Source organism: Rattus rattus, chromosome 4 (genome assembly GCF_011064425.1).
Source record: "Rattus rattus isolate New Zealand chromosome 4, Rrattus_CSIRO_v1, whole genome shotgun sequence".
Taxonomy (NCBI): Eukaryota; Metazoa; Chordata; class Mammalia; order Rodentia; family Muridae; genus Rattus; species Rattus rattus.
The window spans coordinates 76,802,866-76,830,754 of record NC_046157.1 but is presented as its reverse complement, the minus strand read 5'-3'; the positions used below and the strand labels follow the sequence as shown (position 1 = coordinate 76,830,754).

The following is a 27,889-nucleotide window of genomic DNA, read 5'->3' as shown; positions in this document are numbered from 1 at the left end:
TTGTAAATAGAAACAATGCATTAATTAGGGTGATGTACACACAGTCACACACGATTATGATTTCCATTGTGCTCTTCTTTTTTTACATGGTATGGAGACTTGGTATCAATTATCAATCAAGTGCTGTGTGGCAATTTAATAGATTCACTGTGTAGCCAATTTTTAGTGTGTGACTATGTGTCTTTTCCTGAGCATCTAGAAAGAGTTGGCCACGTTTAAGCAAGAACTCAAATACCAGTAGCCTTTCTTGTTTCCGGTCAGGAGCATTAAACAATAGTGTGGCATTAGAAACTTGCTTGCCACTCCTTTCCTGGTCAAACAATCTCCAGACCTCAGATCCCCAGGAACAGAAGCAGGTTGGTGATGGCACCAGAAACCGGGTGGCAAGTGAAGCTGGGTCCTTCAGGATGTGGGCTGGAGTCAGGTAGCATCAGGGCAATCTGGGAAGATCTCCTCACTAGCCTAGCAAAGCATCCCCTAAGGCCCTGCATTGAGGGCAAGGGAAGTCCTATTGACTTCAGTCAATCAGTCACAGGTCCGCAGTCCCCTACAGGTCCCCAAGATCCCTAATTCCCACATCCAGGAACAGCAAGGAAAGCGTGGGTCAGGTTTCACTTGTGCCGGAGGTCAGCACAACCAAGCCAACCCAGCACCCTGCGGATTCACGCGCCGCCTACGCCGCCTACCCCGCCAACCTTGGTCCGGACACATTGCTACCAGAAGCCGGGAAGAGAGGGCAGCCTTTGAAGTGAGGGCAGCGCTGCGGCTTCAGACGCGCAATGCGCAGGCGTGCTCGCAGAATGCGCAGGCGCCGCCTAGAAGTGACTTCTCCAAAAAGTGTCTTAGTTCCCGGTCACCTGAGCACCCAGGACGCGTTCACGGGAGCCTCGCAGAGCCACGCCCGCCACAGGTCGTGCTTGGAGACCCGGTCTTTCTCCTCCCGCCGCTGCGTGCCTCCCCCGGGATCTGTCCTTCTACCCGTCCTATCCCCAGAACCGGGCCGGACCGAACCGGGCCGAGCTGGGCCGCCCGGACGCGGCCGCTGACCATGGCGTCCCTCTTCAAGAAGAAGACCGTGGACGGTGAGTTCAGGGCCCGGCTCACCCGCCTGGGGTCTCTGGGGAGCTCTGGCCTTGGCTCCGGTGCTGTCCCCCGAGGTGGGCCCGGGTCGGCGGCCCCACAGGTGACCATGGCTGAGTCACTGCGGCTCTACAGCCTCACCTGGCCGGTTCGCCCTCCTGATTGCTCTCACTCCACCCTCGTTTTCTTTTTCTCTTCCCCACCACCTTTCCCCGAGAGGGTTTCTCAGCTTTCTGGGGAGGCAGAGCAGTGCTGGCTCTTGGTTGTCGTTAGACTTGGCGAGTTGATGGATTTCATGTTGGTTTTTTCCTGCTCTTTGGTTCCTTCTTCCGTGAAGACGTCCCACTTCCTGACATCAGAAAGGGATGTGTGTTTACTAGGGGACAAGGCGGGAGGTCGCCGCAGGTCCACTTAGGAAATGAACTTGTGGCCAGGCTGGCAGTATCTTTACAAACACCTCAGCATTACACATAAGAAAGACTCCAGCAGACAAAAATAAGTCCAAGGCAAGGGTCTGGGTACCATTTTCATAGTTCAGATTTTTCCTCTGTGGTTATCTTTTGCCAACGAAAGTGAGGGTTGTGTAATTGTCATAGAAGTTCGCAATTTTAAAAACACATTGTTTCAGGTGGCTCAGTGCCATCTTATGAAGAGGGAAAAAGTGGATGTGTTGGAATGTACAAGTTTAGTGGCTTTCACAGGCTGTGGTGTAGTGTGTATGCTATACATTCCTGTCCCAGGTATTAAATTCATACCAAGTTATCCAAAAATTGCTTTCCATTGCATGTCGAGCCCAGGTTGCTGTTGCTTCAGCCAAATAATCACTCCTTTGTAAGGGTCTAACCCAGCCACAAAAGGAGCAGTGGTAGCTAGACTGTGATTGGTACAAACCCAGAGCTCAGCCCTGAGTTGGGGTAACTCCTTCATTTCTTTGTGTTCACTGTTCCAGTGCCAGATTTGGGGGGAGGATAACAAAGACACCATCTCTACCCTGCTACATGGCCTTTCATCTTAACACAGGGTGCCATTTTTATCTCCAACTTATAAAACAGTATAATGCAATTTTGCTTATTCTGAGTGACTGCTTTTTGTTTGATGTTTGTTTTTTCACTGTGTTGACTTTTTACTAATTGAGAAGCGCCATTTTCCACCTCTGGAATAGCTATTAACTTGCTATGTGCTATAACACAATTACATGAAGTGGGCGTTTTCTGTGATTTCCTGAGAATATTGTTTAATCATTAACACGACACTTTGTATTGTGTGTGTGTGTGTGTTTCTGTACTAGTATTGTGATGCTGTATTCTACTCCCTCTTGGGGTAGGAAACAATCATCTCCTTGTTGCTTAAGTTTTATATTGTAATAATCTTTAATAGATATTCACTATAATTTTTATAGTGATAATGAGATTGACTAAGGACAGCAAAAAGTGTGTTTCTTTCTCACCCTGTTGCCACAATTCAAAAGTATTTTTAACAGTAAAATGCAAATATTCTAGTTTTAATTGCTTAATGTCTGTTACATTTTCAAAGACAGATCTTGGCTTTGTGCTTTCTGGTATTTTTAGGCACCCAGTGACGTATCCTTGAAGTTTAGGGAACAGAGAAAAAGACAATGAGGATGTGCAGGGAAGTGTCTGACTTCATGTTCCTTTGCAGTTGGGTTAGTCCTAATGATAAGATTGTTTTGTTTTTTTTTTTTTCTGAACAGAATTGTTTATCGGGGGTGGGGGGGGGGGGGTGGGGGAGTCTTAAGGACTTTTGCTAAGCTACTATACCACTAAATTAAAAAATCTTGTTTCTGACATTTCTGAATGTAAATTTGGATCCCAGGTAAATTTACTTCATCTACCAATTTGCAGACTTGGCATTTTCTTAAATTATCATATTAATTCAGATCACTTCCTGATGCCTTAATTGTGGATTACGTTAGAGCTTTACTGATGTTTGTTCTCCTTGTTAAAGGAAAGGGCTCTTGTTTTATATAAAAGGTGACAGCACTCCTCTCAGTAATGAGCCAGTACATAATGAAATGTAATGTATTTTTATGCATTTCTCTCAGTTCCTAGAGCATGTTATTGATCACAAGATCTTTTACTGTCTGCTGACTTTTTAATCTGTTCTAGCAGTAATGAAATTCTGATATATAAGGGAAGTAGATAACTGCTTATGGATCTGGGGAGTCATTGAATCTTTTTGTCTCTGGATTGGCTGGAAAAATTATGTACTATATCATCAAAGACTACTGCACATGTAAATTAAAAAGGGAGGCACCATTACAACACATTACAATTCAGAATTATGTTTAATTCATTTTGACACAGAGATGAACAGGTCTCTTTCGTGTATACTTTGTTACAGAAATTAATGAGAAGTCTATCTCAAAGCCACTGAGAAGGGTTCCTTTCCATTCGAGTACAATTGATCACTGGACTTCCCCTTTCTGAGTTGTATTATATGCACATATACTTTTTATGATGTGTTTTTCTTCTATGTGGGCACACAGTGACCTATTTATTGAAGAGAGTTATGAACCTGTTCAGCCAGCATTCCATTAGGACTTATCATAGCTGGGTTTGAGCAAGTCAAGTGCTGGGACAGAGGTGGAACTAGGAATAGAGTTAATGGGTGAAGAAGGCAGTGGCTTTGACCCAGACTTGGAAAAAACAGTAGCATTCTGGTGTGGTTTGGCTTGGTTTGGTTTGGTTGCTTGAGACAGGATCTAACAGTGTAGCCCAGCTTGTCCTAATGACCCCAGTACCTCAGCTTTCCCAGTAAGGGAGTAGCAGGCATTTGTCTCCATGCTTGGTAAATAGGTAACTGCCTAAGTTGCTTCAACACTGTAATTCCTACCAGTCTTCAATAAAGACAAATTTTAGGAATTTCTGTAAACTGGTACTGAGCCAGCAATTGTGTGTGCTCTGCTTAGTCAGTTCTCACGAAGCCTGTGATAGGACACTGTCACACCTTTGGATTGACTGGGAAACTGAGTGCAGACGGTCTCAGTACATTTCGAGATCAGAAATGTACTGAGTAGCAGAAAGAAGAGCTCATTCTTTTTCTTAGCAGTCAGTCACAGGGGATACACAGTTTACTTTGGTAATCTTGTTAATTTGGTGAAATTGTCCATTTGTTTTTCACCTTTGCCTATAAACCTGATTGTTCTCTTTGATTTAGGAGTAAAAGTTTAGTTTCCATATTGAAAAGAATGACAAATATTCTGTCTGTCTGTCTGTCTTGTCTGTCTGTCTGTCTCTCTATATATATTATATACACATACATATATATGTATATGTATATATAATTTGTGTGTGTATGTATGTTTGTGTGTGTGTGTGTGTGTGTGTGTGTGTGTTTGCACGCGAATGTGTGCATGCTACATGTTTGCAGGTACCTGCAGAGACCTCTGGAGCTGTATGTACAACATGGGTGCTGGGAACTCAACATGGGTTCTCTACTATAGAGCCTTCTTTCCAGCTTCAGCACTCATAACTTTCCTCTGGGCTGGGGTTTTGTGTTTGGTGTTTTCTTTTTTAAAGCTATCCATCAATCGTTAGGGTATTCCAGGTCTGTCTTGGGCCACCATGTACATCTCTCTGTATCACCTACTTTTCACCGTAGTTATCATCATACCATCATATCATCATGTGCCATCATACCTAGAAGTTGTTTCTCTATTTTTTTGAAGACCAGTATCTCTACTAACTTGCTGACTGTCTGCGTGTAGTTTTCTATAGCAGCAAAATCAGAGATCCCGAAGGGAACTTAATTCTCAAAGTCCACTCCTTCCCCAGCTGCCCCTTCCGCTGCGATTGGTGCTTAGTTCACCTCCTCCCTTCACCTGATCACTGAGTCACTAATTGTCAGATCTTCCCCTGTTGCCCGGTAGTACTTGGTGCATTCCTGTGTGCCTGCAGCTCCCTGTCATAAATCTGACCCTGCTTGTCCTGCACTTCAGCAACCAACCTTCTGCCTTAGTTTCTTGCACCTTCTCAGCCCTTTACATCGTTCATCTGCAAAGCTGATTGTGTGATTGTTTTATGGCAGCTCAAGTCTGACTCCGCTGCTCCTTCAGAGTCTACTTTCCCACTGAATCTCTGGTACCCAACAGTGAGGTCTTTCAGCAATGGCTGCCTTTCTTCTTCTCACATGCCACATTTGCCACATTTCAGACTCCTCTTTAGTTCATCAGCATACTGAAAAGTCATTTGTCTCCCCCTAACATAGTTTTACTTAGAACTCCCCTGAACCCAGAATTCTCTCCTCCTTCCCCTTCAAGTTGGTCCTTCTTCAGGAAGTTTTCCCAGATGCCTCCCCAAATCGCAGAAGTACCACATCACTTCTGTTCCTATAGCTTGACATCTGCATCCCTACCACCCTTCACTGGAACTAAAATTCTTTTACGCTACCAAAGGAAGCTTCTTCTAAGTCTTCCCTGATTTCCACTTTGGTTTCGAGTCTTCAACCATATAGACCACGACATTAAAATGATAGCACTTACCAGTCAAAAGTCACATACCCTAGACCCTAGAGCCTGATGACGTGTACAGTTGCCTTGAGCCCTGCAGAGACTTTGAGAATGTTCTACAGGGCAGGAGTGCTGCTTCTTGGCTCTTGGCGGCAGCGGCTTCTTCTTCTTCTTCTTCTTCTTCTTCTTCTTCTTCTTCTTCTTCTTCTTCTTCTTCTTCTTCTTCTTCTTCTTCTTCTTCTTTCTTCTCCTTCTCCTTCTCCTTCTCCTTCTCCTTCTCCTTCTCCTTCTCCTTCTCCTTCCTCTTCCTCTTCCTCCTCTTCCTCTTCCTCCTCTTCTCCCTCTTCTCCCTCTTCTCCCTCTTCTCCCCCTTCTCCCCCTTCTCCCCCTTCTCCTCCTTCTTCTCTCCCTTCTCCCCCTTCTCCCTTCTTGCCTGTTATGCACAGCTGGTGGATTTTTGACTAAGTTGGAATAAATACATCAAGAAGGTTGTTGTGATCCCTCCCTCATTTATGAATCCTTAAGAAAGAAAGTGCCATCTATAGCAACTGAATCCCTTTCAGAAAATGTAGGTTGATGTCTATATGCAGGTGAAGGCTGACACCAGTTAGGTCAAAGCCATGTAAAAAAAATAAAGGGGGGACAAAGCTTTTGTAAGGCGGGAGAAAAGGAGAAGGAAGGAGAATCAAGATGGAGATGGAGAAAGATGACTCAGATCTGGGTGGTCTTGAATTGCCAAGGTAGTTGGGATGGATTTCTGTTGGCAAATGTATCTTATCTAGGCAGTTTATATCCTTATCAGTTGGTTGTAAGTTTATTTCATGCATATATTGTGGATTGGGAATTTAACATATAAATCCGATTGCTGGGTTGTAGTTTGTTGAGTCCTGAGTTTAACAGGTGGTTGGGAGTTTATACCATAACTATTAGGGGCGAATGTTGGGAATGTGAACAGAGCAGCAGCAGAGTTACGAGAGGGTAACCACCACTGGGACTCGGGGGTAGATGCTGGGAATGTGAGCGGAGTCCACAGTAAGAGAGCTGCAAGATAGGCAGTCTCTGTGTGAAACTAGCGTGGCGGCGACCCTCCTGGGTCAGAGAGTACTTTGGTGGCAGCGTGGAGCCACTGAGATAAATTAGCGCTAGTCCCAAAGGCTAGTCCCAATGACCCGCAAGGGTGTGCGCAGAAACGGTCTCGCCTATTTTATTTTTACCTAAGCAATAAAAAGCATCTTCTTCCCCAACCCCCCAGGATAAAAGACAACAGTATTGTGGTATTTACAGTATTTAAATCTTGTATAGAATGTTGAGTGTCCTCTTGGGGATTATTATCCTGAATATTGTAGATCTCACATTTTATACTGTTTACCCCAAATTCTTAATATACCAAAGAAAAACAACTAATTGAATGCGGCATTCAAGGGCACACTATGCTTGCCGTACTGTTTTTCTTGAATAGTTTTAGACCAGCATCATCAAGTCCAACCTTTGATGTTTCCTACTCTCCTTAACAGAAGTTCTCTGCATTCTCAGAGCAGATAACTCTAGGGGATTGTCTAGCTTGTTATTTTCTCTTCCTACCCACCTCATGACAAGAGCAAATGAGACTGCGTTTGCTGGAATATGCCCATTCAAGAAGCTTTCCTTAGCTTTTCAAGGGGTTGAGATTTTAAGATTTTGCTTGAGTGAACTTCTCAGATTTTGATGACTTTGACACCTCTTGGAAATGGAATAACAGTCTGCTTCCTATGCTGCCACGGAGGTCTCTCTTTCATTTTGTCTTCAGTGTCAACGACAGGGGCAGAGTGTACCTGGAAGAGAATGGGGGACAAGAGACATGAAGAAGGATGCCAAGACAAGAGTCTGATCAAGGCAACAATTTAATTTTTCCCAAGGCTGAATTTATACCATAACAGGGGTAACAGGGAGGGGACAAGTAAGAAATATTTACACAGGCCAAGGACACAATATTCATGTGATCAGGCAATTGACTGACATTAACAGGATGTCAGAAAGGTCACACGTTTGTCATATTATTAGTCAGCAGAATGTTGGTTTTTCAGAAAGGTTACAGGTCATCACATTGGGTGTCTTTATCATATCATTATTCATCTTGACCACCAGATTTGTATTAGTCTTCTGCAGCTGGCTGGGGATTTTCCCTGAACGCAGTCATACTTAGTTCTAACCATAATAATAACATCAACAATGGAGGGCTTCAAGGGCATCGCTCCCAACACTCCAGTATTCTGCTTCTCCCACCTGAGGTTTCACTTGAACCCAGCCCTTTTTTTTTGTAAATTAATTTATCTTATGAATAATAATAGGCTTTATTATGATATTTGTATGCATATCCATATATGTGTTTTTATCGTATTCATCCAATTTATCATCCCTGAAACTTTACCTGAGTTATTTATCTCCTGTGGCTAGAGTTAAGTTTTTGACATCATCTTCCGTCCCGAATTTTATTGTCAGTTTTGATTTTGCTATAATATGTATTAGAACGTAATTAAGTAGACATTGCTCCCCAAGCTGTTGTATTATTTTTTCTATAACCTGAGAAATCAGTTTGATTTGATTGAATATGAAATTCTGGTTTTTCCTCACTTTTATTCCCTTCTGCCTGATTCAGTGTGGTTTCTAGAACCTTCTGTGGAGTGACCTTTAATGTTTCTTTTTCTTTGCTTTCAATTTTATACCACTTTCCCAGGGTTTCTTCCTCTCATTGACTGGAAGGCTGTATATCTGTATAGCCAGGGCCCATTTTCACTGTTTTGCTTGATGAACTGCACATTCAGGGTTTTTCTTCTATTCACAGATATTCCTGGCGTTTGGATAGTTCTGGTACCACTGCTATGATGTCCACACTTATCACTGATGCTAGCTGCTGTACTTTACTGAGAAAGTCTAAAGTATCATCCAATAAAACACAATAGAGAGATATCTCATGTTTTTTTTAAAGATTTCTCTTACTACTTTATGTGTATGAGTGTTTTACCTCCCGTGTGTGTGTGTACCACGTATGTGCGTAGTGCCAATAGAGGTCAAAAGAGGGCGTTGGATTCCCTGGGACTAGAGTTCCAGACAGTCGTAGTGCTAGGAATAGAATCAACGTCTTCTACAAGAGCAACAAGGGTTCTTAACCACTGAGACAACTTTCCAGCCTACATAGTTTAAGTTTGATCTCAGTTCATGTGATAGCTAATTAGGATAACTAGTAAGCATCGAGGTTGCTAAAATAAAGTGATTTCCCCCAAAGAAGTGTATTTAAAAGTATAAGACTTTTTCAGACTGAAATCCCCATGCCGTGTGAATCCGCACAGCATGCCGAGTGATAGAGCAGCATGGCTGCAGGAGACCAGGTACACTCTGCTAGGCGTGATAGACTGCATCTCTTCTGATAGGAATCCTGAGCTGCCCGGAGGCCTGAAACAGACTTCAAACTCTCTTGGAAATGAATTAACATCATTCTATTTGTAGTTTATTATCACTTTTTGGCTTTATCCTCAAATGTCCAAATCATATGCATATGCTCAGCATACTGCAAATGAGCTATAAGTCAAGATAGCATTTGGCTTCAAATCTCAGTGGAAAAGTATAGTGTGAGACTCTTAGTTTAAGTTTATACCTTTTAGACTTATTTTTCTAGACATATAAAGTCAACTGGTTTGGGTCCTAAGAAGGCAAAAAGACCTTTTTAGCTTATGTCTTTCAAAGTCTCAAAACTTAAGGCTATGATCTTGCCACCCAGGTAGTAATACCAGGATTTCATGAGGAGAAGATCCTGACAAGCTTAAGATAGTCATTTAATACCCAACATGGAGCTGACCTGGGTAATTGTTAAGGTCGTGTCTGACATAGGCTGGAGAGAGGGTTAGTTGGCATGCTGAATCACGTACACAAATCTTGGAAATGTTCAGTTTGCAAATGCCACATTGTGAAGTCCATCACAACAGCCTTCCAAAGTGACTGAAGGGGTGGTTTTAAGTCCTCCAGGGCACACCCTGTTGCCTAAGAAGCAGAGGTATGTGGGAAGGAAACATCGTCTCTTCCATTCAGCAGTGACCTGCACTGGTTTCTACCACTGTCTTGGCAAAGGTTCACATTAGCATCTACTGGACTATATCTGGATGCTTACATTCAAAAGACAGCACTCAGAAGGTGAGAGTTGGAAGAATCAGATAGATGGAGGGGCTAATACTTATCAACTTTTAATCTGGTGGAATGGAAGTGTGTAAAAGAGGGCTTACTAGTGAGTGATAGTCAGGAGGAAGGCAATGTGCTGAGTGGTTTCTTCTTCAACCTGAGGGATGGTCTACCTTCTTGCTCTCTGACTCTTAGAATAAACAGGAATAGTACAAGCAACTTTGATTTCTAGCATTTTGTTTAAATAGGCATACTGCTTTTCTTGTATTTAAAACTTAGCTGATGCACATGACAGAGCATATGGAGCGGTTATAGTCCCATACTATCTGAAAGTTATTATATTCTGGGTTCTGCAGAACTCTGAAGAGCGGTAATTTTATATATCATGACCATGTAGGTGGTGTTCTTTAGAAATGAGAATGTCAGAAAAAGATTCAACTGTCTTTGCAAGAGGCGGAGAGAAGAGTAACTGAGCAAAGGGGGAGGGAGGGCAATGAGACTGCTCCAAGGAGCAGCCACTGTTACATGTCCCAAACTAAGTGATGGCTTATTTCAAAGATCCAGGTATGCACTGTGCAAAGATACCTGTCATAGCTTAGATTTTACTAAGGTTAAGTTGTATCCTTCCTCATAACCAATAGGTTTTATTTAAGGTAATAAGTTAAATATGCTTCATAGTCTTATCCCTTCATATCTCATGATATTTGTATGCCATAAGATCACTCCTAGATATAATATATTGAGATGGTATTGTGGCAGTGCATACAAATAAGCATACAACTATATTGCTTTAACTTCTTAAGCCTGAGCAATCTCTGAAATAAAAGGGATATTGAGCTTAATTTATAGGTACTGGCCTTTTGCAAAGGACTACATCCTGACACAGGATTCTGCAACTTCCTCTTGCAGAGCTGGATAGCGGTTGGAAAGTGTTCACAGGCTAAACTGAAAAATCTAAGGAAGGAAAGTGTGGCTTTTTACATGGGCCTTGCATTGGGCAGTGTTGAGTTAGGAAGTTTAGGGATAGTAAGTACATTTTGTGAGAAGTAATTGTTACCTTTGAAGAGGTTGGGGCCACAAGCAGGACACATGCTACCTAGAGGTTAATGATAGGGTTTCATGTTTTAACACAAAGAACAGGGGAGTAAAGTGCATGTCTAAAACCATGGTGATCCTCCGTGACCCACCTAAAAGTTGGACATGGTGGCAGCACTTGTAATGACAGTGCTGGAAAGGATCATGTCAGGCAGGGAGACTCCTAGACATTTAGTTCTTTCAGGGAGAAGCCTGATCAAAAAGGCAAGGTGTATGTTTCCACACACACACACACACACACACACACACACACACACACAACACAACACCACACAGAGCACACACACACACCACACACACACACACACACACACCACACACACACACCACACACATACACACACACAGAGCACACACACACACACCCCACCCCCCCCACACACACACCCCACACCCCACACACACATAACCCTACCCCATCTTTCCCTCCCTGATCTTCTACCCCTGAAATTAAGCTTGACAGTTCTCAGGGTGTTTATCTCATTGTATGTACTCTCTGCTCTTAAAAAGCTCTGATCTTAGAATGGAATCAGGTCTACTAAGAAGTAAATCAAGTGAAAAATCAAATTGACCTTTAAAACATTAAAAGTATCTCAGCCTTTCATGTTATTTGTTCTGAATTATCCAAAAGACCAAGCCATTAAATGAGTTTCCTATAGGATTGCTTAAGGACAATGGCGGGGTAATTTGTTTTATAGACTGCTCCTGTTGCCTCATATGAAAAGACATTTTACTGTCTTTTCCTACTTACCATAATATGTTTTAAAGTGTTATGGTTATGTTTTAGTATGTAACATTAGATGCTCGGAGTTTATAGCTTAGAACTGTTTAAATATTAATAGATCTATTAACAACTGTGGGGCTGTGGAATATGCAGTAGTTAATTTTCTTTATTTTTTCCTTTTATGATATACAGTGTCAGCTAATGTTTGCATAGTTACATTAAATTAAAGTAAAATTGAATTATCTTTTATTAAACTGTTTGGTCTCATTATAATATGTTTTTTCTTACCTAAGATAACCTCATCTAGCCTGGGCTCTCATTGTAGACAGAAACTGAGTGTCTAACTCAGTATTTTAGTGTGGGTACTAATTATCCAGCCTCAGAAACACACTTGACAAGGCTCTCCCAGAGACTGTTCCACTCGAGCTGCATTCATGTCGCAGGCCACCTTTCTGATCAGTACTCTACAGCTGGTCCTTCAGCACTGAGCGTTTACTACCACAGCTCTCAGAGCGCAGGAAAGGGCCTTCCTTGTTCACCGGCTGCTCTGCGTACTCTGCCGTCCTGACAGCACAGCACAGCACAGCACAGCAGTGTTCCCAGCCAATAGGTTCTACCACCATCGCTTCTAGGGATGGGGTAGGAAACAAAGCTTCTGGGAAGGGACTGGGGTCCACACCCCATCTAGCTGTCAGCAGATGAACTTCTTGATTTAAATTCTTTTTGATTCTTAACTGATACTAAACAAAAAGTATACATCTGGAATGGGTTGTCATTTTAATATGCACTTACATTATATCAAGTTTAAATATGGTTAAATATATCTGTCTGCTCAGATAAGAAAATCCCTCATACTTCTCTTAGCTTTGTGAAACTAAGTAACTACTGAGCTTTTTTATGCCCTCATCAATTCCCAAATAATGACACAGAAGCTTATTTATTAATAAATGAATGCATAGGCCTTACGGTAGGCTCCTTCCCAGCTAGCTGGTGACTTGTTATACCATTTATACTAATCTAAGGTCTCCGACATGGCTACCTCTCCTAAGTTTCATATGCCAGACTTGCTCTGAGACTGGGTGGTGAATCTGCCTGCACTGACTCTTCCTCAGAGTTCCTGTTTCTCCCGGATGTCCCACCTTCTAGTCTGCCCTTTGCTAATAGGCCTTGGGCTTTGTATTTTACCCAATCAGTGGTGTATAAGGCAGGCAAGGAAGGACACATCTTCACATAGTGCATACAGACTCTGTCCCCTACAGTCGTTGTTATTGGCAGTACAGTGGCCCACTGGAACGTAGACCTGTATCATTAAAGTACCAAATATCCAGGCTGGAGAGATGGCTCAGCAGTTAAGAGCACTGACTGTTCTTCCAGAGGTCCTGAGTTCAATTCCCAGCAACCACATGGTGGCTCACAACCATCTGTAATGGGATCCGATGCCCTCTTCTTCTGGTGTCTGAAGATATAGCTACAGTGTATTCATATACATAATAAAGAAATTAAAAAAAAAACAAAAAAAGTGCCAAATACCCAAAAGAAGCAGATTAGAAAGGATTTTCTTTGCACATTTGAAGCAGGAAAGGGATGGTGGAAGGAAAGCTTGGTGCTGCAGTAGCAGGGCTGTGAAGTGTCACATCCCTTTGACAGGAAGCGAGCTCATACCAGAACTGGCCTAAACTGTAACCTAGAAGACCCCCGCACATTCCTCTAGCCAGTGACTCTCGGCTTTCCTAATGCTATGATCCTTTAATACAGTTGCTTAAGTCATAATACAACCATAATATTATTTTGTTGCTGCTTCATAACTGTAATTCTGCTCCTGCAATGACTCATAATGTAAATATCTGATATGCAGGATATCAGATATGCATCCCCCAAAAGTTGAAAACCACTGTTCTAGCCAGACTTCACCTCATAAAGATTACACAGCCTCCTGAAATAGTGCCAATAGCTGGAAATAACTCTTCAAACACATGAGCCTTTGGGGGAATTTTCCACTCAGACCACAGAGGAAAACATTCTTCACTTCTTCCAACCGTTCTAGACTCCACAGCCTTTGGAAAGCACCATAGTAGACTGCGCCTCTGTGGACACTTCTCTTAGCTTCTACTTGCCAGTGCCGTCCTGCAGTACTTTTCTCTCTGTATCCATCCTATTTTACCTAAGGGTCTTCAGTCCACAGGACTCCAGCTCTATCCAGGCTGTCACAGATGACAGAACTTTATTTACGTGAATAATATTCCATTAGAATTACAAACCCATCTTCTTTCTACATCATTTCTATTCTTTTAGTAATGCATACTAAAGTTACTTCCATTTCTTGGCTTTATGAATAGCATTGCATTAAAATTGTGAGTGTGAATGTCTCTATAATGCTGATTTCACTTTGGATACATAACTAGAAATTAACTGTTAGGTCAGGGAACTTCAACTCTGTTTTTGGTAATGTCTGTTAGGTTTGCATTTCCTGGGCCGCGTGTGAGGGCTCCTATCCTTACATCCTTGCTGGCTGCTAGCCTCCTCCTCTGGAATAGTCCTCCTCACCCGACAGTCTGCTTCTGCCTATATTATGTCTCTCTCAGGATGAGTGTGTTAAGAATTATCTTCAATTACTAATTGATCACTTGAGTATATTGTTTCAAGAAATATCTAGTTTAGTCTCTTGTTCAGTTTTATTGTTTATTTGCTACTGAGTTTTTAGAGTTTCTTATGTATTCTGGATATCAGTCCTCTGTCATGTATATAGCTTGAGAGTATTCTTTCTAAGAATTTTTAAGTTTCCCATTTTGTAAGTTGTAGTTAAAATCTGCATCTGCATCATTGGAGAATCTGTTGTTTCAGACTGGTGGTGCTGGCAGGAAGAGGTGAAGGGGTGCTTGTGTGTGCCGGGGTTGGGGATGCGGTTACCTTACCACATGTAGCTGTGTAAAATGCTCTAACATAAATTTATAGTGGGTCAATTTCAAAAGCTCTGCATATTTCTACAAATCTTTCTATTCTTTCTATCATTATAATAGATGCTTTAATATTTGATTAGTTCATAGGATATTAAATTGAAAGAAAAATTAACATCTAGTAAATCATAGTTTCCCTTTTGTGTTACATGCTTAGTCCAGTATTTGAAGTGGTATTGAGGAAAGTCTTACAACCACGATTTCAGGTTCCTTTTGTGATTCTCCTAGATGTCATAAAGGAGCAGAATCGAGAGCTGCGGGGCACACAGAGGGCCATAATCAGGGACCGAGCAGCCTTAGAGAAACAGGAGAAACAGCTGGTGAGTAGAACTGAGCTTCAGCAAAAACTTCAGGATCCGTTAGTAATTAGTGCTGAATGATTAGCTAACTCAAGAAGCAGTTTACCAGAGGTAAGTGATTTCCTTTAGGAAGAAACAGCATTCAATGCCTTGCTGAATTTTCTCTTGTGTTATTGTGTTCTTTGTTGGTTTTTATCAGAATTCTGTTTCTGTTGGTACAGAAACAAATTATTCTGTTTTGAAAGTCTTATGAATGGTCTAGGAATAAATATTTCTTAAAACAGATCCACCTTTTGACATTAAAATTAAAAATATATAAAACAAAAGAGTAATAAATCATATCATAGCTCCTGGGTGGTCTTTAAAGATGGTTGTTCCATGACAGTTTACTTTTAATTAGATGAATATGGCTCACCTTAAAGTTTTCTCTATGCTGCACTTTTGAATGCATGTTATCCCTAATCTCAGATCAGCTTTACTGAGCAATAGGAGAGAAGCAATAAATTCCACATATTTAGAGTATACTGTTCATACTATGATGTAAGCTTAGTCCCTGAAACTGTTACTCTAGGTAAGTAAGAAACACAGCTGTCATTCCACAGTGAAATACCTTCAGTCCATCCACCGTCTCTTTTTTCAGTGAGAATAATACTGATGTCCCCTAGGTTAGTGTATGTTTCTAAATTGTATGCAGGTGAAATCACAGACTCCTTTCTGATTCCTTTCAGTACAGTTATTTTGAGGTTAATCATTCCTGCTGCATATGTGATGGGTACACGTTTCCTAATTTATCTGTTTACCACCCAAGTACACAAAATGGGTGTTTCCAGAGTTTCCAGTAAGTAAAGTTACTATGTATATTCAAATCAAGTTTTGAACATTTTCATTTCTTCTGGTTAATTACGAGAAGTGAGATACATATTTAACCTTATATAAGAAAGTGTGAAACAGTGCAAAGTGTCTGTAATCTTTTCTTTGCACTGGCAGTGGATGAGAATTGCAGCTGTTGCCCATAAGGGTGGGATTACTTTATGGGTAGTGCTTCTCCTTGCACTTGTGGGTTCTGGGAGCATAGAGGGTGCTAGGAACTGCTAGCAAGCAACTAGCAACTGCTCATAGCCGCTGAACCATCTCCTTCCTCACCAGTGTTTTGATTATTTTATCTTAATAGCTATGTGTGCTTGGGTACGAATTGCTCATGAAGCGCATGCTTTGCAGATGTGCCGTGTAGGTTCTTGACCTTGTCTTCCATTTTTTAAATGTCTTTTGATACAGAAAAGTGATTTAGTATGATGAAAATAATTACAATTTTCTTCTGTGGCTAACACTCTTTATACATTAAGAAATCTTTTACTAGAAAATTTCAATATCATTTTTTCTTATGTTTCTTTTAGAACACTTAAAAAAGTAACAACTGTATTTTTTTTCTTATGTTCAGTGCTGGGAGAGCCTGGTTTCTCTGTGGTGCTAGATAGAAGGGTGCACTTCATGGGAGTGGAGATCTGTAACCTGTATAGCACCTTTTCTTGCCTTATCTGTACCAAGTCATATTTGAAGAGAGGGCTCTTCCTGGACTCTGTGCAGCACTGATAGGACCGCCCTCAAGCCCAGTGCAGAACTGCTGGAGTTCCTGTGGTTACGCAGCTAGACTTAAAGTCAGAGAAACTTCCTCATTCGCCTTGACACGTTCTTTTGCTCAGAATCCTACAGGGCAGTAGTTCTCACCCTTCCTGATGCTGCAGCCCTTTAACACAGTCCCTCGTTTGTAGTGACCCCCACCATAACATTATTTTGTTGCTACCTCATAACTGTTATTTAGATATTGTTAGGAATGGCAATGTAAATATTTTTGGAGCTAGAGATTTGCCAAAGGAATCTCAGGTTGAGAGGTTCTCAACTCAGGTTGAGAACCCCTGCTTTAGGATATTTCAGGTGCCTCATATTTCCATCACAAACATTAATAATCCTGTCACTTCTACAGAAATGACTAGATTTTGATTGGAGTATCATTAACTAGGTGAATTATTTGGAAGAATTAACATTAACCATAAGTTTTACTGTCCATGAGTGTTTTTATACATCTCTACTTTTTTAAATCTCTGAAATTTTTTATTATTTTATTTCATTTTTTGGGGGAATACTATCATCTTAAGAAAAGAATAAATGTATGATTATTTTTGACGGGTATATATGTAGATGTGCCAAGCTTTTTTATATGTATCTTGAATCCTTAGCTCATTTATTCTTGTAAATTTTGTACGTGCCATGAGACTTTTACATCAGTGAATCATAGCATCATCAATAAGGAAGGCTGTTGTCTTCGTTTCCTGTCTTAGAACCTTTGTATAATATACTTTTATGAATTGTTTAAGATTTCACACTGTGTGGTTTGATTGTGTTCATCCCACACTCCTCCCACTAACTCAGTTTAGATTGACATGAGTCTTCCCCCAATAACCTACACGTTACACCCTGTTCAGTTATTAATGAAAGTCATGTTCCCAACCTCTATCCCACCCGTGAGTGACTCTGCTCTTTCTTTGTCCAGCGTCTGCACTATAGACACTGTCCACCCACTGGTACCGGTTCTCAGATCAGTTGCTGCAGCACTTGCACAGTTAAACCATGCTTTACTTTAACGATGGGACTTCCCCAAGATGCTGCTGACAATGTTGACGTAGCCGAGGAAGCTGTACATTCCTTAAAGGGAGGCAGAAGTTTGTCTTAGTTATGTCTATATAGAAAAGAATCAAACCGAGAACAGTGAAGGTGTAGCTTTGCGGTTTCAGGCATCATGGGATCTTGACACATTGCTATGAATAAGAGAAAACAACTGTGCCTGAAACAATTCTGGCAACCTGTTTAAGAGAAGGGTTGATGTCTCTCAGGGCACATTGTGTTATTTGACTGTCTTTCCTTTCTGTCTTGTCAGCTGTGATTAACATATTTTGAAACACACTTAATCCCATATGCACAAACTTAGGAATTACCTGATAGCTTAGTTTTAGTCCCAGAATTATGAGATAATCCTCTTTACTTCAGGCAATAACTCTTGTTCTTGAATTTATTTGCTCTGGTATTAGTGTAGCCATTCCAGTAGCTATCTGTATTGTTAACTTTACTACCTCAGTCTTTCTATTCTTTGTCATACTGACTGCTTTTCTTACCCATTTTTTAATTTTCATTTCCTATTTTCTTTTGGGCTATATGCATGTGCTGTTTATTTTCAAGGCTGAGGGTAGCATGCACTCCTATGTGAACATGTGACTGAACCTCTGGAGATAACCTTCTTCTCAGGGTCGCTATGCCTGCTACATACATTTTTCTGCATACTCTCTGATGACCGCCCCTTGATTTTACTTCCTTATCCTTTTTCCTCTTCTTAGGAGTTAGAAATTAAGAAGATGGCCAAGATTGGGAATAAAGAAGCTTGCAGGGTTTTAGCTAAGCAGCTTGTCCATCTACGGAAACAGAAGACAAGAACATTTGCTGTGAGCTCAAAAGTCACATCTATGTCCACACAAACGAAAGTGATGAATTCCCAGATGAAGATGGCCGGTGCCATGTCTACCACTGCAAAGGTGACTGGGAGAGTCGTGTCTGTGTTTCAAGGCCATGTGAATATTAATAGTTTAATCAGATTGTAAGATACTTTCTGGTGCATTTGTGGTGTAAAAATCTTAGCTATTAATAAAGTGAGTTATAATACTACACAACCCAAGTAATTGTATCTAGCGTAGTGATTGGGGTATTAAAGTAAGGACATTCCCAATTTTCCAAGATCACATGTAGCTTCAAAGTTTATATGGAATTGACACAGAATAGTGTTCTCAGTTTTTCATTTTTTTTTTAATAAATTGTCAGAAAAGTTGGTAGCTTCTTTTTTGCTATTATTTCTGACTACTTTTGAGTAATAATTTACTCTTGATTCACTTGTAAATAATGTTCAGAACCACATATAAATACTTTAAATTGTAACTTTTGCATTTCAGGAACTGAAGAACTTATATTTAATTATGTTATATGTGACACACACACACACACACACACACACACATGCACACACCGTGAGTGTGTGCTCATGTTCATGTACACAGTCAGTGCTTTAACTGTTAGTGTTTCAAGGACTCTGAGCATTTCAGTTATTGATGAAAGTCCACAAAAGCAAGTATTTTGGTCTCCTCTGTAGTCTTACAAACGAGCAGAACTAAATGTCTGACTAATTTGGGAACAAGGTCATATGAAGATCACATATCTAGATTATTAACTTTACCCAAGTGTTGAGGCAAACAGTTACCTCTCTGCTTTCTGTAAATGTTAGACTCAGAAATGAAATCTAATGTGCTCTCTGTGTACGTGTATATGAATTGGAATTTTTAATTACGTGTCTTAGGAATGTACTATTAGCAAGTTTTTCTTCGTGAACTCCAGTGGTCAGCTGAAAGGGCTGTGCCAGGACTTCCCTGCAGGGAGCTCTAAGAGTCTCCTTGAGAGGCAGCTCACGGGAGTCGTAGTGTGTACAGGACTCTAACCCTTGACTTACACCCAGATCACACTCACGGAACAGAGTAGCCTTGTGTAAGTTGTCGAGCTGTCTGTGCCTCTTTTTCATGTGTAGTAGGAGGGAAAAAGAAGGAACCAGCATATGAAACTCTTGTACTTTAAATGTCATTTAACTTTATTTTCAGTATACGCAAGTTGCTTAGACTAGAGAGGAACACACGTAAGGGACTAGTGTCTGTATCAGTTCTGTGCCAGGGTCAGTACACACATTTACAGATATAAAAGGTCAGTGTGCCAACAGAGCTGTAGTGGGGAATGAGTCTGTCTTGTCAAACAGATTCGATTGTTAGGTCCCAGAGACAAGTTTTGAATTAGACCTGACACTAGGTCAGTGGAGGCTGCATTTGATGTGCTGCCGCCTTAGACTTACTCTGTGTAGCTTTCATAACCAGGTTGCTAACGTAGCTCCTCTCATTCCTTAAAGACGATGCAAGCAGTGAACAAGAAAATGGATCCACAGAAGACACTACAAACAATGCAGAATTTCCAGAAGGAAAACATGAAAATGGAAATGACTGAAGAAATGAGTAAGTTTTAAGAAATGTGTAGGCTTCTAAGTTCCAAGTTCATGTCCCAGTAGTCTCATGTTCTGGTCACAGATGGACAGACCATGAAGACAGAAATGACACCATGATGAAATACATTCATATCATGACTCAAAATTCTGTCAGGATGTTAACTGAAGGGAACAGATAAAATATGTCCTGCCAATAATGCACAGAGCCGACGGCAGCGTGCGCAGGGCTCCCACAGGTCCCAGTACTCAGAGGGGAAAGTGAACATGCTCCCTGTGGCATCCAAGAAGATGTCTCCACTGACATCCACCCACAGAGGAGAAGGTGGTTCTCTCCAATGGCGTCTCTGCCTGTACAGCTACACTTGAGGACAGGCCACAAACCTGACTCGGAAGGAGTTCAAACAAACTCAGAGGGCTTTGTCTCATAATGCTTTGTCTGGCTTTGTTTATTTTGTTTGTTTTTTTTTTTTTTTTTTTTTTACTATTTTTGCTTATTTATAATTAATATTTATAATTATATATTATGTAATAATATATAATATTTATAATAATTTATGATAGCTTCCAATTTTGATTTTATGTGGTGTGTGTGTGTGTGTGTGTGTGTGTGAGATTCTCTGGTTCTCTGATTCTCAACCGTTTTTCTTATTCTCCCCACCTTCCTCTGTTTATTAGTTTGTTGTGTTCTATTTTCTTTTTTTATTGGCCTGTCTCCTTTTGTTTTTGTTTCTTTTTTCTTTTTTTTCAAAGACAGAGAAAGATGAAGTGGAGTGGGATGGACCAGGGGAGATCTGGCAGGGATGAAGGAGGGGAAACCATGTACCATAATTTTGCTACCTAATGGCCACAACAGCTTTAATTTGACTGGATAGTATAAACAATGGTTTTCAGGTCTCTGTGTAGTGTCCCACTGAACCCTGTTCCTGTCAGGGGAGAAGCAATGGGGCTCCTGCTTATGCTTTTATGTCACAAAATACCACTGGGCTTCAGTTTCTAAACGTACTATGGAAGGAAATGTGACTGAAGGGCAGTGGCCTCCACCGCCATACTGATGCTCTTGTACATGAGTGCCCCGCCTCTTCCTGGCTGTGTGAAAGTGAGAGCACAGGCAGTCAGGAAGTCCTTCTTCACTTTCAACATAGCATCACATAGACATGCACTTTCCCTTAAAAATAGCTTTAGTGTCATGCGAGGATGTGTCTCAATTGCAGTGTTTGCCTAGCAACTTAAGGCCCTGGTTTGCTTCCCAGCAACAAAAGAAAACAAATAGTTTTAGGTATTGCCTATTATTAATATACCTTTATGAAACATTTATTTTCATCAAGAGGGTTGGTTTCAGATTTTCAATTTATTTGACAGTCTTCCTTTAAAATTGAATGTGTTTGCTGGGCAGTCGTGGGGTATACCTGTAATTCCAGTACTCAGGAGGCATAGGCAGGTGGATCTCTGAGTTTAAGGACAACTTGGTCTACAGAGCAAGTTCCAGGACAGCCAGGGCTACACCGAGAACCCCTGTTTTGGAAAAATAAAAACCGAGTCTGTTTTACTTTGTTGATTCTTAAATAAACTGAGAGTATAGCTTAGATTTATCTATGAGGCCCCAAACATCTTCCCAGCAAAATGACCTCAATATTTATTTTACCAGTAACGAATGAGTGGCCCTTCAGAACATGCTGGTCAATACTGAAACATTTGTGTGTCAGCATTCTGCTCCATGGTATTATTTTCTGGCTGTTTGCCAGTTGTGCAGTTCAGCCAGTTTAACTCAGCTCACCCGTTCCCATTTCAGTTTAGCATCTAGTCTAGCAAATAGCACCTTTTAAACTCACTAGATTACCACATGCGCTCACAGTCATTTATTCCATATGAGAGAGGGTGTTGTCTTCTCTTCTTGGTCGTATACCATGAGTGTTCTCATAGATAGGTAGAACAGTTGTTTACTTCTATTTCTTACCATAGAAAAACATGAAAGGTTCTTTTGAAACATTATCAGGAAAATTTTCCAGTGACAGGAGAATTGTTATTTGTATAATGGTCCTTATCTAATATGCTGAGATAATTTTCAGTTATAGTACAGTTAATAGCAGGCTAGAAAAATTTAACTTAAATGTCTGTTAATCTGTAAACAGTAAGTCCTCACTTAGTCGGGCAGCTATCATGTCTGCTATAGTTGCTGCCATTTGTCCTTGGCTACTTTTTCAATCTAAAACGACACTCATTAAAATAACCTTACAGAGTGTACATTAACAATATTGCCAGTACATATAAAGTCAGTGTCAATAAACATACTTTTTCTTTTACTGAAAGTAAATTTAGTTTTGTTTCCTATAATATATCTTGCTTATGGTTTCTTCTCTGTCTACTCCTTATAGTTTCTCCCCACTTCCTCTCCCATGCAGATCCATCCCTTTCTGTCTCTCAATAGAAAACAACAGGACTTTTTTTTTTTTTTGGTTCTTTTTTTCGGAGCTGGGGACCGAACCCAGGGCCTTGCGGTTCCTAGGTAAGCGCTCTACCACTGAGCTAAATCCCCAGCCCCACAACAGGACTTCTAACAGATAATATAATATAATAATACAATATATAATATGAAACAAAAGCTAACACATTGGAGTAGGACAAAAGAAACAGAAAGAAAAGAACTGAAGAGAAAACAAATGAAACAGACTCACTTGTTTGCACACTCAGGAATCACAAAAACCCACAAAACTGGAAGACATATATATTATTTATACAAAGGACCTGTAGGGTAAAACAAAAAAGATAATATTCTGTGTGTGTGTGTGTGTGTGTGTGTGTGTGTGTGTGTAACACAAGTCCTGACATGACCTTATAAGACAGGAGCCTCCAAAGATGCCTCTGTGTTCCTTTCCTGTGACCACACTGCTGGGCACACAGTGCACTTATGAGTAGTTTGTGTCCCCAGTGAGACTCCATTGGAGAAGACTTAACTTTTCATTTGCCAGTGGCTTTCAATTGGAGTTTGCTTCTGGGTTAGGTACAGATGCCTATGTCGCCTTCTCCTCTTACCTCTGTCTGGGGCCTTGTCGACTACCAACCTATGCAGTCCCTGTGTGTGCTGCTCTTGTCTCTTTGATCTCACACATGTGCCCGTCCTGCTGATTTGGAGGGCCTTGCTTTCCCTGTCGTCTATCCCCTCTCGCTTATACGCTCTTCCCACCTCCTTTTCTGCAAGGTTTCCTGAGCCCCGAGGGCGGGGATTTGATAGCGAGATCTCAGGCCACAGTGCTCCAAGTTCCCTCATTCTCCACTTCTTATCTGCCTGTGGGTCTGTTTGTCCCCGTCTGTCTCTGATGATGCCTGAGCCAAGCTCTCAGGAGTATAGCAGAATGTTACTCCATTTGTTTACTAAAACAGTAGTCTTTGGTTTTATTCTTGGTTCTTGGTTTCTCAGGTTCTTGTTTACCCAAGCAGTGTTGAATACAGATTCTCTCGGTTAGTATTCCCAAAAATTTCATGTGCTATGTTACTCAGACTTGTCCACAGTCAAAGCTTTGGGACACAGCCTGTCAGAAGTGCTTATGTCCTAGTCGTGTTTCCTGATTGGGCTTCTGGGGTGCTCATCTTCTCTCCCCCCTCCACCTCCTCTGCAGTACTTCTTCCTTTAGAGCCTCTCAGATCTGCCTGGCTGCAGTACCACTCCGGTTACTCGCCGCTGAATGAATGCTCTAGAAGCACTTCTAGAGCACTGCATCACATTCTTGCTCTAGAAGCTTACTTCTAGAGCACTGCATCACATTCTTGCTCTAGAAGCTTACTTCTAGAGCACTGTATCACATTCTTGCTCTAGAAGCTTACTTCTAGAGCACTGCATCACATTCTTGCTCTAGAAGCTTACTTCTAGAGCACTGTATCACATTCTTGCTCTAGAAGCTTACTTCTAGAGCACTGCATCTCATTTTTGCTCTAGAAGCACTTCTAGAGCACTGCATCACATTCTTGCTCTAGAAGCTTACTTCTAGAGCACTGCATCACATTCTTGCTCTAGAAGCTTACTTCTAGAGCACTGCATCACATTCTTGCTCTAGAAGCTTACTTCTAAGAGCACTGCATCTCATTCTTACTCTAAAAGCTTACTTCTAGAGCACTGCATCACATTCTTGCAGCGGGTCCTTGCTGACTACAGAGTAACAACAACAAAGTAACCCAAACCAATAAAAAAGTAAAAGAAGTTTTTAGTAAAGATTTGCCAGGCCAGGAAGAATCCAAAGCCACATACAGACAAAATGGTTTGCTCTCAAAGCTGCTCAATACTAGATGCAAGTATTGAGATCTTAATTTGGATCTTAGTTATGCCTTAGTGCCTATTTTTATGTTTTTTGATATTTTACATTATCACAACCTTTTAACCTTTTATAAACTTATTTCTTAATACGTAACAAGGCAAATTTTCAATCTTCTACAAATCTCCAGCTGCATTATCAGTGGCAGCACTACAGAAGCAGTGTGTGTGAGCAAAATTTTGGTGCTGAAGCCTGAACTCAGGGCACAGTGCACAGTAATCAGTTTCACCGAGGTTTGTTGTATTATAGGAGTGTGTGTTTAAAATGGCATTTTCCAAATGTGTGGTTATCAGTATAAATCATTGACAGGTGAAAGTTGAATTTTGTAGTTTGTTGTTTCCCCTAAATTTGCTTCTTAAACATTAAAGATATGTAGGTATAGTTTGCTTTTATTCCAGAAATATAAACCTAACTTGTCCCTCATTTGAAAATAATTGCTTTGCTCACGTTCTTTTCCCTCCAAGTCAACGACACCCTGGATGACATCTTTGATGGCTCTGATGATGAAGAGGAAAGCCAGGACATCGTGAATCAAGTTCTTGATGAAATCGGAATTGAAATCTCTGGAAAGGTAAGAATGGCTTCTTCTCGTGAAAATAGCATGGGCCGCTGTTGTTGGTTGTTTTGCGTGCTTCCTTCTGCTATCTCTCTGCATGGTTTTCTGTATGTGTCGGAACACAGTGCGTCCGCGGTCCTCATCCAAATGCTTACTACTGTGTTTTTCTCCCATTTCTGTCTTTAATGTAGATGGCCAAAGCCCCATCGGCTGCGAGAAGTTTGCCATCTGCTTCTACTTCAAAGGCTACAATTTCTGATGAAGAGATTGAACGGCAGCTCAAAGCTTTGGGGGTAGATTAGAACAAAAAGCCATACGTACTGTTCTCGCTTTGGCCTAAAGTGAGTCCGGTGTAGATTCTTTTTACAAAATGCATTCATTTTACAAAAATGAAGACCATGAGTGAACAGCTATTTTCTGACCCATGGCTATTCTGAATCCTTTGCCAAAGAATGCCAGTGATGCAAAACACAGGGACAGTTTGGGCTTTAACCAGAGTCACTGCAGCCTGAGACCTGTGCAAGCTGAGTTCTTTTCTGCATGGCATAGGGAGATGGTGTCACTACTTAGTGTCGGGTTGTGTTCTAAATTGTTTTACACTGAAATCAGAATTCATGTTAAATGCCATTAGGCATCAACTTAAAGAGACTTGTAAAAATATTAAAGGTATACCGTTAATTCTGTATCTGTCGCTTGTCCTTTGTAGACACTTATGTTAGGGCCACAGGCAGTGCAGCTGCCAAATTATTTTTAAACCATCTAAAAGAAGAGTGCTATTTAAACATCTGTCTTAAAGACTGTCATGAGCTTTTACTTTTCTTCCATTTTTCCGCCTTTGGGAGAACATTCTAGTTGGTAAGTTTATTACCTTTCAAAATGTGCTTGGCACCTGCCTTAAACATATTGTGCACATCTTTAAATTAATTTACCTGGCAAAAACAATTACATTTTAAAATAAAATTGAGAGTTAGAACAGTTACCCAATCTGTCTTACAAAGCTTATAAAAGTGAATTGGATATAATTTGCAAAATGAAGAAAGAAGACCCTGAATTAATAACACTTTACAGTGATGAAACTATACTTGGTCTTTCTTCCAAGAACTGAGATTTTCTCTGTATGAATTATAAGTCTGTGCTGGAATTTTGGATTGCATTAATATACACATTAAACTCTGTAAATGAAGCCATTCTTCTAAAGGAAACACTGCTACCATGACAGTACTGGATCTAGATTTCTAAAGAAAATGTTTCTGTTTTGTCGTGGTTTGGGTAATAAACTGCAACTTTGTCAGAAGTTACCGCCTCACGTGCAGCACTGTGTGAGCAGCATTTGAAGGTGAGAGAGCTGTGCCCTGGAGAGGGGAGGAAGGGAGGAGGCCACAGAGTGAGAAGTGGAAAGTGAGGTAGGTTCATTCTGAAGGACCGTGTCCCAGCAGAAGCTATAGAAATCCTGATCAGTGGAACCTGGCTAACCTGGAGTTGGACCTCTGGACTCCGTTAGCAAACGCAGATGTGCACTACGACGTTAAAGGAGACACCAATAGGTGCGAGGAGCAGAGGCTCGGCCGTAGACTCCATAACGGTTCTGTGTTCAGTGCTGACATCTAAAGTATACAGTTCACATTGCTCCTGAGTGGGAATGGGTCCAAACATTGTACTGTATCATGGGGTATTACACCCAAACATGTTTTGGGCGTACATTATAACATTGTCTAACCTGAGTCACTTTTTTGTTTACTTGTGAGAGTTGAGTTTTAATATTATTTTGTCTTTTTTTAAAAAAAAACTCAATAAAGATTATTGCTCTTATCCTTTTTTCCTTAAATCCTTTATGTTGTTTTGTCTGTTGTTAAGATTAGAAATTTTGCATATATCTAATAGTTTAAACAGTCATTTTTGTTATTTTTTCTGTATGGAAATTTAGATAGCTGTGCTACTTAAAAATTTAAAAACAACAGAAAATGTCTCCTTTAATAACTGAAAGTTGGAGGACGAGGGCAGCCCCATAGGAAGACCAACAGTCAACTAATGTGGACCCCAGAGATCTCTCAGACACTGGGCCACCAACCAGGCAGCATACACCAGCTGAGATGACAGTGGAGGACTGGCTGGGCTGGCCTCAGTGAGAGAAGTTGCACCTAACCCTTGAGAGACTTGAGGTCCCAGGGAGTGGGGAGGTCTGGTGGGGTGGTGGTGGTGGGGACATCCTCTTGGAGACAAAGGAGGAGGAATGAGCTAAAGAGCTGTCGGAAGGGACTAGACTGGGGAAAAAAAAAGATTAAAGAGTAAATAAATAAGTGAGCATTGCTACAGGATCAATGTTTGCCAGTGGTGCAAACCCAACGGGCAATAGTTGTCAGTGAAATGGACCTCATCGTTCTTTTCCTGCAGTTTCCAAGAACTCAACATTTCAGGGTGATGGTTTCAGGGACACAAATATTAAGTAATTGCTTATATTTTAGTCAAATACAGGACTTCAGACACACATCTAGTAAAATTTTTCTGACTGCATTTATAAATGTTTTGGGAGCCACATTACACTCAATAGTAAATCTATTAGTACCTTCATTCTCTTTTACTAAGAGTTCACTTTAGACCCTTAAAGTATAGGAAATTAGTAATTTTTGTTGGTTGAGCATAACAGAAATGATCATTTTAGAAAGTAAACCTTTATTTGATAATTGGATTTCTGTAGTGTTTATAACCAAACAGCTTGCCATTGGACAGGAAGCAAACTAACACAGCAGTGTCCCTGTGAAAAGAGACCCATTCTGGGTTAGGGATGGAGCTCTCATTCACAGTTCCAGAGTAATGTCTCCTAGTGTGGGCATACTAGTACACATGACAATGACACTTGGTATTAGACAGCATAAAATGACTACATGGGGGGTTGTTACAGAGTGTATTTGATGCTTGAAAGGAATACCAGGTAGGTAGGGGCTGGGCTAATGCAGCCCAAGACTGAATTATAGGAGAAAAGGGAAGAGACTATGATAGCCTGTGGCTTTCTGTTATTTGACTTTCACAGTAACTTGTAATATTTTATGACTCCCCTTAAAATGTCCTTAGCAACAGCCTTCCTTCAGTCACATGCATGTCTCCCTCAAGCACAATGTCTGCCTTAAGATACCCCTTTGTTTAGCAGGGCTTGTCCGGGTCTGGAAAGAGACCTATGATTTT

The 27,889-nt window shown here is 40.9% G+C and overlaps 1 protein-coding gene across 1 annotated transcript; it reads left to right on the top strand.

Annotated features, from left to right (window-relative positions):
* The first annotated feature begins 683 nt into the window (after nt 1-683).
* Nucleotides 684-25,387, top strand: Chmp2b (charged multivesicular body protein 2B). The gene is made up of 6 exons (XM_032900526.1): nt 684-1,082; nt 14,699-14,790; nt 18,156-18,350; nt 19,757-19,859; nt 24,618-24,724; nt 24,901-25,387. The coding sequence occupies exons 1-6, from the start codon at nt 1,049-1,051 to the stop codon at nt 25,009-25,011; spliced, it is 642 nt and encodes a 213-aa protein (XP_032756417.1). The 5' UTR covers nt 684-1,048; the 3' UTR covers nt 25,012-25,387.
* Nucleotides 25,388-27,889: the final 2,502 nt, after the last annotated feature.